At 52.4% G+C, this 12,295-nt stretch overlaps 1 protein-coding gene across 1 annotated transcript in view; it reads right to left on the minus strand.

Moving 5' to 3' along the window:
* The window catches only part of Nelfa (negative elongation factor complex member A), a 20,258-nt gene extending 9,578 nt beyond the window's left edge, over window positions 1–10,680 (minus strand). Inside the window, exons 1-3 of the mRNA XM_008841836.3 lie at window positions 10,330–10,680; window positions 1,989–2,160; window positions 569–730 (exon numbers count right to left, since the gene is read on the minus strand). Coding sequence (XP_008840058.1) covers window positions 569–730; window positions 1,989–2,160; window positions 10,330–10,539 — 544 coding nt within the window. The 5' untranslated portion in view covers window positions 10,540–10,680. The remainder of the gene's footprint in view (window positions 1–568; window positions 731–1,988; window positions 2,161–10,329) is intronic.
* Window positions 10,681–12,295: the final 1,615 nt, after the last annotated feature.

Below are 12,295 nucleotides of genomic sequence, written 5' to 3' on the forward strand. Positions count from 1 at the left end.
ACACGGCCGGCCCAGAGAGCACACAGGCGGAGAGCACACAGCTGGAGAACACACAGCCAGCCCGGAGAGCACAGGGCCAGAGAGCACACAGCTGGAGAGCACACGGCCGGCCCGGAGAGCAAACAGGCGGAGAGCACACAGCCAGCCCGGAGAGCACACACCCGGCCCAGAGAGCAAACAGGCGGAGAGCACACAGCCAGCCCAGAGAGCACACGGCCAGAGGGCACACAGGGGGAGAGCACACAGTGGGAGAGCACACAGGGGGAGAGCACACAGGGGGAGAGCACACAGTGGGAGAGCACACAGGGGGAGAGCACACAGTGGGAGAGCACACAGGCGGAGAGCACACAGTGGGAGAGCACACGGCCAGAGGGCACACAGGGGGAGAGCACACAGGGGGAGAGCACACAATGGGAGAGCACACAGGCGGAGAGCACACAGCCAGCCCGGAGAGCACATGGCCGGGAGCACATAGCCGGAGAGCACACAACCGGAGCACACACGGCTGGGCCAGGGAGCACACGGCCGGAGAGTGGAGAGCACACGGCCGGAGAAGTGGTGCACTCACACTTCTGCAGCAGCTCTGCACGCAGCGTGGCGCTCTTGGGCTTCCTCTTCAGCTGGAAATGCTTCACTGGCGGGGTGAGGGGCCCGGCGAGCGTGGTCAGGGCATTCTTGTTCAGGTACTGGCACTCCAGCGGTAACATGGCGGATGCCTCGCACTCCCCCACTGCAGACAGCCAGAGAACCACAGCAGATCAGCCTGGCACCAGGTAGCTCCGTGCCGCCTGCACAGCTCACTCGCCAAGAGCCTTGATGGAGGTTTCCTATTTACAGCTTCTGGTTTCAATCCTCTGTGGTCCCCACTGTTCCAGCTCCACCATCCCAGGACCCAAGATCAGCCAAGAGAGTCAGGACCCAAGGGCAGGCCTACCACCCCAGGGGAAGGCACATCAGAATCTCCAGGGCCTTTTTCAAAAGAAGAACAATCTGGAAGAGACGGAGGACGCCTCAGCTGCAAGTCTCAGAACTGTGGGGGTTTAGGGAGCACAGCGTGCTAAGCGCGGCAGCCTCTACCACAGCCTCCCCTAAGAAGCTCGGACAAAGCAGCCTGGGAGTCAGGAGGAACAGGTGTGTGGCTGCTGAAGCCTCTCCCGGCCCCACTGAATTGCAGTCTTTGGAAACCACCCAGGCATGCTGCTGGAGTCTGCTTGGTCACCCAGGGGTCAGCCAGGAGGACTCCCACAGGAGTCGCCCAAACCAGTTACATAACTGAGGAGGAACGGCCTCCCAGGGAGTGAGCTTGCTGCCTCATCTCCTGCTCCAGGAGAACCAGGCCTTTCCTGTGCTGGGGGGACTCCAGCAGGGTGCTTGGCCTGTGCAGACCAACATTCTGGGTCCAAAACAACAAATAAAAAAATAAAAAAGCCTAAAACATACGAGAAGCCATGGGCGGCCCTGCAGGAGTACGCAGCCTCGGGTCTCCAGCCTCCTCTTTCAGCATTCTCCTTGAAAGAACCTGAGGCCCAGGTTTCCAATCTCCAAACAGAACAGACAGCCCCATGGCATGTTCTTGACAACCACCTGCAACCATTTTCTAATAACTGCACACGCTGTTATTGAATTGGTATTTCAACATGTTTCTGAGTGTCTACTCTAGGCCAATGAATATTCTAGGCACTGGAGAGATAACCTGCAGGGTCCTCACCCTCAAGGAGCCAATGGCTGGAGACAGCAGTGGCCAATCAAACCATGGATGAGCCCCATAATTCCAAACACAGTGCATGCAGTGGGGACAGGGCTGTGCACCTGGGTCAGTCACAGGCTGTGCACCTGGGACAGGGCTGTGCCAGGTCAGACACAGTATGCAGGGACACACACAGCCAGTGTCTGAGGCGTCACAAGGTGGCACCAACAGTGTGATGCTGGCCAACAGCTTCTGAAGGGAGATCCCTCCTCCCACTGTAAAATAAAGCCAGACCACATACCTTTTTCTCTAAGTTCTCCTAGGATGTCTTGAACGTTGGGGTTCTGCTCCTCAAGGTCCAGGTTCAGGGAGCCCGTGTCAGGAAAGGACTTCAGAATGTCAGCAACCATGAGGACCCAGGGGTCCGAGTCCAGGGTGGCCAGCTGGATGATGTCCATGAGGGCACCCTTCATCTGCCAGGACAGAAGACGTTGCCTCCACTACCACCAGCCTCACCCCCTCCCAGAACAGGGCAGCTCCAAGTGTCCCTATGGCCACACATCTGCCCATTTCCAAACCTACTGTGGCCTTTGGGTGGGTCTGTGGCAGAGGCTGGTGAAAGTGATCACCCTCAGGACCCACCTGGGCTCTGCTTCCTTGGCACCCCACCAACCCCAGCCAGGGCTATCTCCTCCCTGCATTACCACAGCCTCTGTCAGGGTGTGATGGCCCAGCCTACAGTGTCTGGTGTCATTTGTGGCCTCCCAGACAACTCTTTGCAGGTCTGACACCCTCTAGCGGGCAGATATAACAACACAGAAGATCAGAAACCAGGACCACCAAAACCTCCCCTTGGCAACTCTGTGCTGTTAATGGGGAGCCTCTGACATGCAGAGTTGGGGTCAGGGTCAGCAACCAGAGGCACCAAGGCAGATGGATGATCCATCATTCCTTGGAAGCACAGGAGAGCCTGGCCACGGACAAGGATTTGCATCATGCATAAGCCTTACCGCCAATTCCCCACACCCAAGAATCTAGGTGGAACTGGAACCAGGCATGGTGGCACACGCCTTTAGTCCCAGCACTAGGGAGGCAGAGGCAGGTGGATCTCTGTGAGTTCAAGGCCAGCCTGATCTACATAGTGAGTTCAGATCATCTGAGGTTACAGGGAGACCCTGTCTCAAAAAGACAGACGGACAGAAGGAAGGAAGGAAGGATGGACGGAAGGAAAGAAAAAGACTCTGGGAGGACACGAGGACACAGTGCACAGAGGGAGACCTCAGAAAGCAAAGTGCCTGGAGTGTGACCTAACCCCTGCTACCCACAAACAGGAGAGTAAGTGCTGCATGTAAGGTAACACGTCCACCAACAGGAAAACGGGAAAGTATTTTATAAACATGCTTTAAAAAGTCAGGAAAGTTAGAAACAGAAAGTCCACTGTTTGGGCTTGTCTATCTCCCAAATCTGTGTTTTGAAGTCTCTCTTACTTCAGACCACTATAACAAAATTCCATAGACTAGATGTCTTAAACACCACAGAGAAGCTGGGCGTGGAGGCACACTTCTTTATTCCCAGCACAGTAGGCAGAGGCAGGAGGATCTCTGTGAGTTCAAGCCCAGCTTGGTCTACATAGTGAGTTCCAGGCCAGCTGAGGTTACAGGGAGACCCTGTCTCAGAAAGACAGCAAACAAAATTAATAATAGAAAGTTGTTTCTCACAGGGCTAGAAGTTGCCAAGTCAAAACCAAGGTACCAGCAGACACCTATCTACCCACGGAGGTGCCAAGAAACAGGGGTACAGTCCTCCCCACCCCCGGGTCTGTTTTTAAAACAAGGTCTGGTGCTGGACCATAGGCTGGCCTGGCTCTTCCTGCCTCCGCCTCCTGCATACACCAGGTTTATACAGAAATTTAAGGGGCCATCAGATACAGCTCAGTGGGTAAAGGGGCTTGCCACCAAGACTGAAGACCTGAGTCTAATTTCTGGGACCCACATGGTAGAAGGAGAGAACCAACTGCCACAAGCTGTCCTCTGACTTCCACATGTCTAGTAGCATGCACGCTCCCAACACACATATGAATATACATATATGTACACACACATACACACAAAATAAATGAAAAATGTAATACAAAAGAATCTAAAAGTACAAGGCATGGGGCTGGGGTACAGCTCAGAAGTGGGCTCAGGGCTGTCACGGTGAGGCCCTGGGCTTGCGCACCAGCACTAAGAACAGGCACAGGCCACAGAAGGAGCTACTGCAAGTAAGATATCACCTGTGTAAGTAAGTAGGTAAGTAAGCCAGGCACGGAAGGGGAAGTACTGTGTGTAAGTAAGTAAGTAAGTAAGCCAGGCACGGAAGGGGAAGTACTGTGTGTAAGTAAGTAAGTAAGTAAGCCAGGCACGGAAGGGGAAGTACTGTGTGTAAGTAAGTAAGTAAGTAAGCCAGGCACGGAAGGGGAAGTACTGTGTGTAAGTAAGTAAGTAAGTAAGCCAGGCACGGAAGGGGAAGTACTGTGTGTAAGTAAGTAAGTAAGTAAGCCAGGCACGGAAGGGGAAGTACTGTGTGTAAGTAAGTAAGTAAGTAAGCCAGGCACGGAAGGGGAAGTACTGTGTGTAAGTAAGTAAGTAAGTAAGCCAGGCACGGAAGGGGAAGTACTGTGTGTAAGTAAGTAAGTAAGTAAGCCAGGCACGGAAGGGGAAGTACTGTGTGTAAGTAAGTAAGTAAGTAAGCCAGGCACGGAAGGGGAAGTACTGTGTGTAAGTAAGTAAGTAAGTAAGCCAGGCACGGAAGGGGAAGTACTGTGTGTAAGTAAGTAAGTAAGTAAGCCAGGCACGGAAGGGGAAGTACTGTGTGTAAGTAAGTAAGTAAGTAAGCCAGGCACGGAAGGGGAAGTACTGTGTGTAAGTAAGTAAGTAAGTAAGCCAGGCACGGAAGGGGAAGTACTGTGTGTAAGTAAGTAAGTAAGTAAGCCAGGCACGGAAGGGGAAGTACTGTGTGTAAGTAAGTAAGTAAGTAAGCCAGGCACGGAAGGGGAAGTACTGTGTGTAAGTAAGTAAGTAAGTAAGCCAGGCACGGAAGGGGAAGTACTGTGTGTAAGTAAGTAAGTAAGTAAGCCAGGCACGGAAGGGGAAGTACTGTGTGTAAGTAAGTAAGTAAGTAAGCCAGGCACGGAAGGGGAAGTACTGTGTGTAAGTAAGTAAGTAAGTAAGCCAGGCACGGAAGGAGAAGTACTGTATGTTTTCTCTAGATTTAAAAAGTATATGCAAAGCCGGGCATGATGGCGCACGCCTTTAATCCCAGCACTCAGGAGGCAGAGGCAGGCGGACCTCTGTGAGTTCAAGGCCAGCCTGGTCTACATAGTGAGTTCCAGGACAGCTGGGGCTACGGGGAGACCCTGTCTCAAAAAGACAAAATATATATACACACACACACTCACACTCACACACTCAAGACTCAGCAGCAGAATGTCGTGGAAGAGGAAGGGCAACGCAGCTGACAGGTGCGGGGGGGGGGGCTGCAAAGAATGAAGGAGCATGACATAACGACCCATCATTCTCTCCACTGAGAATTAGAGGTGTCTGCTCCATGAAGAGCAACGGGAGGCAGCAACCAAAGAGCAGGACGCAAGGTCCAATCAGCCAGCATCTCATCTCCAAAACATTCAAGTGTGCCTGAAAGTCAACAGGACAGCGACCTGCTCAGAAAGACAGAGGCCAGGGACAGGTACCCCAATGCGCCACGGAAATCCACACAGACACGGGCATTTTTCATGACTTAATTTACAAAGCACACGACTGGCTCAGTGCTGCAGAGGGTGAGATCCAGGCCCCTCGGGTACTGCCAGTAGGGGAAGGTGCTATGTCACTTGAGCAAAGTGTGGCAGCATCCAACAATCCCACTCGGGCATTCCAAGCGAGTCACAGCTGCCACATAGGAAGCTGCATGTGGCCAGCAGCACTAGAGGCTGCTGCCCTCTGACCAAGTCAGAACAGCACATTTTGGGACGCAAAGGGCCAGAGAGGGGCTGTTCTGGGGCTTATGGCCCTACGAGGGTCTCGCCTCACCCTTGCAATGACCCATTCATAATGGAAAAACCACCCTGAGCTTGTCAGCCTTGCAGAAACAGGTCGTCAGCCTCAGGTTGGCAACCCCTGGAATACATATTTCTTATATATGCATCTCCCCATATGTGAGCACTTTATCAAATTTGGTATTTATGCTAAATATGATAGAAGAGCTTATGAGGTGCTAAAGGTCAGCAGTCAGAAAGTGCAAAGTGAAACCGATCTAAATGGCTTGAACTGAAAATCTGACAACCAAGAGCAGAGAGGGTGAGGACACTGGAACCCTCCCAGGGCACTCGGGAGAGCAGTCTGGCAAGTTCTTACCAAGCCCAACTCCCGCCTAGCTTATGACCTAGCCATCCTCCTCTAAGTGTTCCCTAGATAAAAAGCCAGCAGCCCACTCAAAGACTTAAGCACACAGGGGCCACTACTCAGTGAGAAAACAACCACACACAGTTCATATACACGACGACCACAGGGGACACTGCAGGATTCCATCACGAAAGTTCTAGAAAAGGCACACTAGTGTACCTCAAGCAGGGGGAAATGAGGGGGCACCCAGGGGTGGGAGGGTCACCTTCACTGCAGTGGGTCTGCGGTGTACCCTTCATGCTACAAACAGTAAGCATGGCTGTCCTTTGTACCCCTACGCCCTTTTTTCATAAACCTTGAAAGCAAAGTGCATCTTAAAGACAACAGAGAAAAAGATACATATTGAATAGAAAGAGTGTCACCCAGGGAAGAGCTGGGAGAGGGCAGGAGAGTGAGACGAAAAATCAAAGCTTTGTACAAAAAAGAAAATTTCCAACATAATAGAGGATGGATGGGAAGAACCAGTCAGATGTTACCCAGATTGCAGCAAAGCCAGTCTCCAGAGGTGCCTGAGGGAAGTGAAGAGTTGGACGGGACACGCACAAGTCTTCCAGAGCTGATGAAGCCAACTTCAGGACGCCGACACGTTTAGTAGGGTAAACAAATTATGCTTCATCAAAACCCATCCCGTGGGGCTGGAGAGATGGCTCAGTGGTTAAGAGCACTAACTGCTCTTGCAGAGGACCTGGGTTCAATTCCCAGCACCCACATGGTGGCTATAAATCATCCTTAACTCCAGTTCCAGGGGAATCTGCAGCCCTCTTCTGACCTCTGCGGCACTGCACAACACGGGTACACTCACATACATGCAGGCAATACACTCATACATATAAAAAAAACTAAATAAATAAAAATAAAAATAGTAAACAAAACATTAAAAAAAAAAAACCCATCCCAGAAAATAGCATGACTCAAAACGAAGCTGCTGTCCACGCCAAGTACTTCAGGACCCCAGGCGGTCTTCCAGGACCAGGGGCAAAGCTCCTGTCTTCCAGGACCAAGCTGCCTACGAGAGGCACCACAGTGCCTCCCAACGAGGAGACCACAGAGACACGACTGGGCTCTGGTCGGTTTCAATGAGGTGCTGGCCTGTAAGAGATCAGAGTGAGAACAGTGGCGGGGATATGGGAAGGACTAGAAGAGGCAGACAGCTGTGTCCAGGCACTCTCACGGCATGTTCGACATGTGGCTGGAAACCGAGGCTGCTTCTGTGTCAGCCTTTCAGATCTGTTCAACAAGAGACAGCATCTCGGCCTCACTGGCACAGCCTCACCCAGCCAGCTTGAAGCCCATGATGCCAGAAGGCAGAGCTTCTCAGTGGATGGGCGCCACCAGGACAGAGGGGAGCTGTGGAATGAGTCACACTGCGGTGTGCGATGAAGTAGCCAGACTGACTCTTCAGCTGGCCAAGGGTGGCCCCAGTGCTGTCTCCTGGGATGCCCAAGATAGCCATGAGCTCTCAGGAGGGGTACCATAGCCGCTTCTGCTGTGTGCACAGTGTGAGTCCTGGCCTGTCCAGGAGCAGCAGCACCTAGTCCCTCAAAGCCTTTGCACTTGCCCAAGTGCCAGCATGCCAGCGCCTGCACCGTCAGAACCCTCTACCTTGCTATACAGGACGCCCTTACTTAACAGCCACACAAAAGGCCTCACTCAGCAGGTTCCAACTCATATCTGCATCATCACTAAATACACCGAAATACTAGATCACTGAAGCATCTTTCTTCTCCGTGGACTTGGCTGAAAGCTGCTGTCTACTTAGCTTGTTGAAGAATAAGGTTGGGGGTGTAGCGAGGCAGCACAGTGCAAGTGTCAATTCACCTAGACCAAGGGGCAACTGTTTTTACTTGGTGTCCTGTTTGGCTCATTTTTACACCAATGCTCTTCCTTATTTTGTGTTTGTTTTTTTTCTGGGCCCTGAGTGGTTCCCACCTCATTTCCCATTGTTTATCTCATCACAGGTAATAGCATCCTGCAGGCTTGGTCCATGTTTTCATCATCATCACAGTGTAGGAGCCCTCACTGCACAAGCAGAACTCAGTTAAGCCCTAGAGTCCACATAAAAAGTCAAGTGTGGGGGCTGAAGAGATGGCTCAGCTGTTAGGAGCACTGACGGCTTTTGCAGAGGACCCAGTTTTGGTTCCTAGCACCTATATGGCAGCTAACAACCCTCCATAACTCTGGTTCTAGGGGATCCAATGCACTCTTCTGGCCTATGTGGGCACTGCACATACAGTACATTTTACATACATGTAGGCAAAACACTCATACGAATAAAATAAAAATAACTTTTTAAGAAGTGTGGCCGCAGGGCTGGAGAGAAAGATGGCTCAGCGGTTAAGAGCACTGACTGCTCTTGCAGAGGACCCAGGTTCGATTCCCAGCACCCATATGGCAGCTACAAACTGTCCTTAACTCCAGTTCCTGGGGAATTCCAAGCCATCTTCTGATCTCTGGGGCACTGCATGATACAGGTGCACTCACATGCAGGCAATACACTCATAAACATAAAAAATAAAATAAAATGAAAAAAAAAAGTGTGGCTGCACAAGTCTGACTCCCTTCCTGTGAAGGGGCGGGGCAGAGACAGGAGGACTGGCAGGGCTTGCTGGCTACTTGCCTAGCTCCAAGTGCACCAAGAGACTCTGTCTTGTCTTAAGGAGAAAAGTTGGAGAACAGAGCAGAGCACCCGACGTCCTCCTCCACACACTTGGGTGCACCTACACCACACACACGTACCACAGCTTGAAGACACTCCTGAAGAATAATAACTGGAGGGCTTCCCTGTCTGTTATATATCAAGACACAATAAGGAAAAGTGACAGGAACTGACTAGGCAGGGTATTAGCACAACACACAGATGACTCCAAAGAGCAGAGCTCAGAGATAGACCCACAGCAGAAGTACAGCAAAGGCAGCCATCTGTGGCTGTGCAGAGAACCACTTCAGCAGCTGAGTGAAATCAGTCACATCCCACCCTCAGCTTCAAACATCAATTTCAAGTCGACAGTAAACAAAGTGTGAGAAAGCACAGGTACCAAGCCTTAAGGAGCATTTCCTAACCCAGGTAAGCACCAACCACAGGGGAAGAACCGTGTCTGCAACGTCTAGCTAGAACCAAGGACTTCATCCAGAAAGTGAAGTCGTCCGTCACATATGTGACTGAACTAGAGGGCAGCCAGCACTCACTAAAAGAGAATGCTTCTCCAAAGCTACGAAAAAGAAAAAAGGAAATGAGGAGAAGAGTTCCGACAACCCACCGAAAGAAAACTAAACAGCAAACTGAACAAGCGACAGGACGTTCGATCAGACTGCAGCAGTAACTCACCTACCTTGACTGGCATGTTTTAGTGAGTATTTGATACAACTACTTTGAGAAGCCGCTTGGTATAATCCTAACATCACCTACAATTCTCCTAGAGAAATGCATGTTCACAAGCACCCAGACAGAACAAACATAAAACAGATTAAACAAATTAAAAACAAAACTACCTGTAACCTAAACCTCTAGACCACAAAGTAGGGCAAAGAAAACCCTGTCTGTCTGGCTTGGAACTTGATTCCGTCCTGGTCAGACACGGCCACAGCACACTGAAGGCATAGGAAACTCAACCGCATGGGGTTGAAACAAACTGTTTAGAAACGCACATGTAATTCATAACCCTACAGAAAAACGGCAATGGCCAGGGTACGCCCACGGGGAAGGGAGTGCTTCCGAGGCGCCAGCCTTGTTCTGGGTGGAAATCGCAGGCGTGGATCACTTTGTTACTAGTGATTGCTGTCTGCACATCCCATTGAACTAAAAACAACCCAATTCTAACCTAAACGACGTGGAAAGAAGAGTCACTGGAAAGGCTTCAACTCCCTTGAACGGGGCTCAGCGTTTTTGCTGCCGGGAGTACTGGCCCACCGGCTTGCCATCCCAGCCCTCCGGAGATGCCCGGCCAACCTGGGCTACACAGGGAGACCCTGGACACACAGTAATGCGTGTGAATCTGCAAAGCACAGCTTGAAGGATGCAACCGCACCGCACTGGAGAGAACCAGGGCGGACGGAAAGGCAAAACCCACGGAAACCAGGGCCGGAGAACCCCGGGAAAGCCGCGCTCAGAGCTCCGACCCCGGCGGGCGCGGGACCGCACAGGCGGAGGCCCAGGCAGAGGCCCGGAGGCGACCGCAGGCGACGGACCGTCCGCCGCACCCTCACCTCGTCCACTGTGCGGCGCGGGAGGTGCAGCGTGCCGAGCAGCAGCTTGAGCTTCACGGCTGACGACAGGCGGTGAAAGCAGAGGCGGATGTTGTCGATGACGGCGGCCGTGAGCAGGGACGCGATGCTGGGCGGCGCCCACAGCTCGTCCGTGGCGCCCAGTTTGTTGTGCAGCCACAACCCCGTGTCGCTCTCCCGCATGGACGCCATCTTGTCGGCCGCGACGCGCGCGGGACGGCATCTTACGCGGACGCCTACGTGCTCTCGGCGAGGACCCCCAACATGGCGGCGCCCGCGGGCGCGGGGCGGGGCCTCGGGCGGGAGGCCAGGGCGGCTGCCGAGCGTCGCGGCTTCGCGTGGCTACGAGATGACGCCAGAGGCCCGGAGCGGAGAGGCGCCGCCGGGGACGCTCGTGGGCTTCCGTACTGCATCATGGCGGCGCCCATTGGGGCGCTAGGCGATGATGTACGGCCGAGGCGAGGTCGCGCCCTCCTGGCGTGTGGTGCGCTCCCCGGCGTCCGTGTGCGGCGGGGTGAGTACAGCTCCACCTGGCCCGAGAGCCCCGGGCCTCGTCGCTCACCCCCCAGCGCGGCAGTCTTTGGGGGTCCTCGCCCTCTTCCCCCGGCCCATAGTGTACAGGGCTGCCGCGAGGCCGCAGCAGGGTCTGGAGAGCCCCGGAGGGCCGCCCCCACCTAGCCTGGTCAGGTGGATCCGGCTGGCAAGAGACCGCCAGAACGCTCGGTCTTAGAGGCTGAGGTTACAGACGTGGCGCCAGCCCCTGGATTATTTTATGGGTATGAATGTATTGCCTGCATGTGTGTAAGTGCACCTGTGCTGTGCAGTGCCGGTGAGGTCAGGAGAGGGCGTCTGATCCCCTGGATCCGGAGTTATGGATGATTGTTAGCCACCCTGTGGGTGCTGGGATTCGAACGCCGGTCCTCTGCAAGAGCAGGCAGTGCTGGTAACCACTGAGCCATCTCTCCCGCCCCTGGAGTTCCTTTTAAAGGAAAGATTCTAGCCAGTCTCGGTGCCAGGGGCTCCTCTCGGGTCACAGATAACTTGTGAGACTGAGACAAAAGGGTCCTTGAGCCCAGGAATTTGAGGCCAGCCTGGGCATAACCCGTCTCTTAAACAAACATTAAGTGTACATAATGAGACCTTGACTCAAAAAAAAAAAAAAAAAAAAAAAAAAAGTATTCTACTCACCAAGTGAAACTGTTTAAAAAGAAAAAAAAAAAAATAGTATTTGTTTCCCTATAGTTGAAACATTACTTCTGGAGGGAGGACTCGGGGTGTCCCCATGAGACTCAGTACGCTAACTCAATAAGGCCAAGACTCACAAGGTTACTGAAGTTATTGAAGTAAACAATTGCTGGGAAGGAATTGCTGGAGTTCCCTGTAAGTTGAACTTCAGGCATGCAGCTTTGGGGAGATAACACCACAATTGCCTTCTGTGACACAGCCGTAGGTGTTACCCATGCTTCTGTAGTAATCTAAATAAACTCTGGTTCACCAAGCTAGACTTGGGTGGGATTGTTATTTTGGTCTGTCATTAGTGCCCTACCTGGGGCAAATAGCCCTTTGTTGACCCCAGGAAAAGTCACACAGCAGTACCTCACGCAGTCCTATTATGTAAGCCCTCGATTCTTTCGGCATCTACCAGAACTGAACAGTGCCGAGTGCTTCATAACAGCCTCACCTCCCTCACCTCAGCCTACTTCACAGGGCCTGTTTGAACTGGACAGGGCTGGGAAAGTCGACACCGTGGAAATTGGTAACATCTACAAGATTGGATTAACCCTTTATTAATGTTTAGATTTAGGAAAGTGATGGCGAAAATATAATGAGTAAAACGTGTGTTGCTTTGAGGTTATGAATAACACAGAAAACAGCTGAGGTGTTCCTTCCATTACTCAAAAGCTCTTCCCTGATTCAGCAAAGAAATTGCCCTTGTTGTTGAGGTGAC

This window comes from Nannospalax galili, unplaced genomic scaffold (genome assembly GCF_000622305.1).
Source record: "Nannospalax galili isolate Female #2095 unplaced genomic scaffold, S.galili_v1.0 scaffold101, whole genome shotgun sequence".
NCBI lineage: Eukaryota > Metazoa > Chordata > Mammalia > Rodentia > Spalacidae > Nannospalax > Nannospalax galili.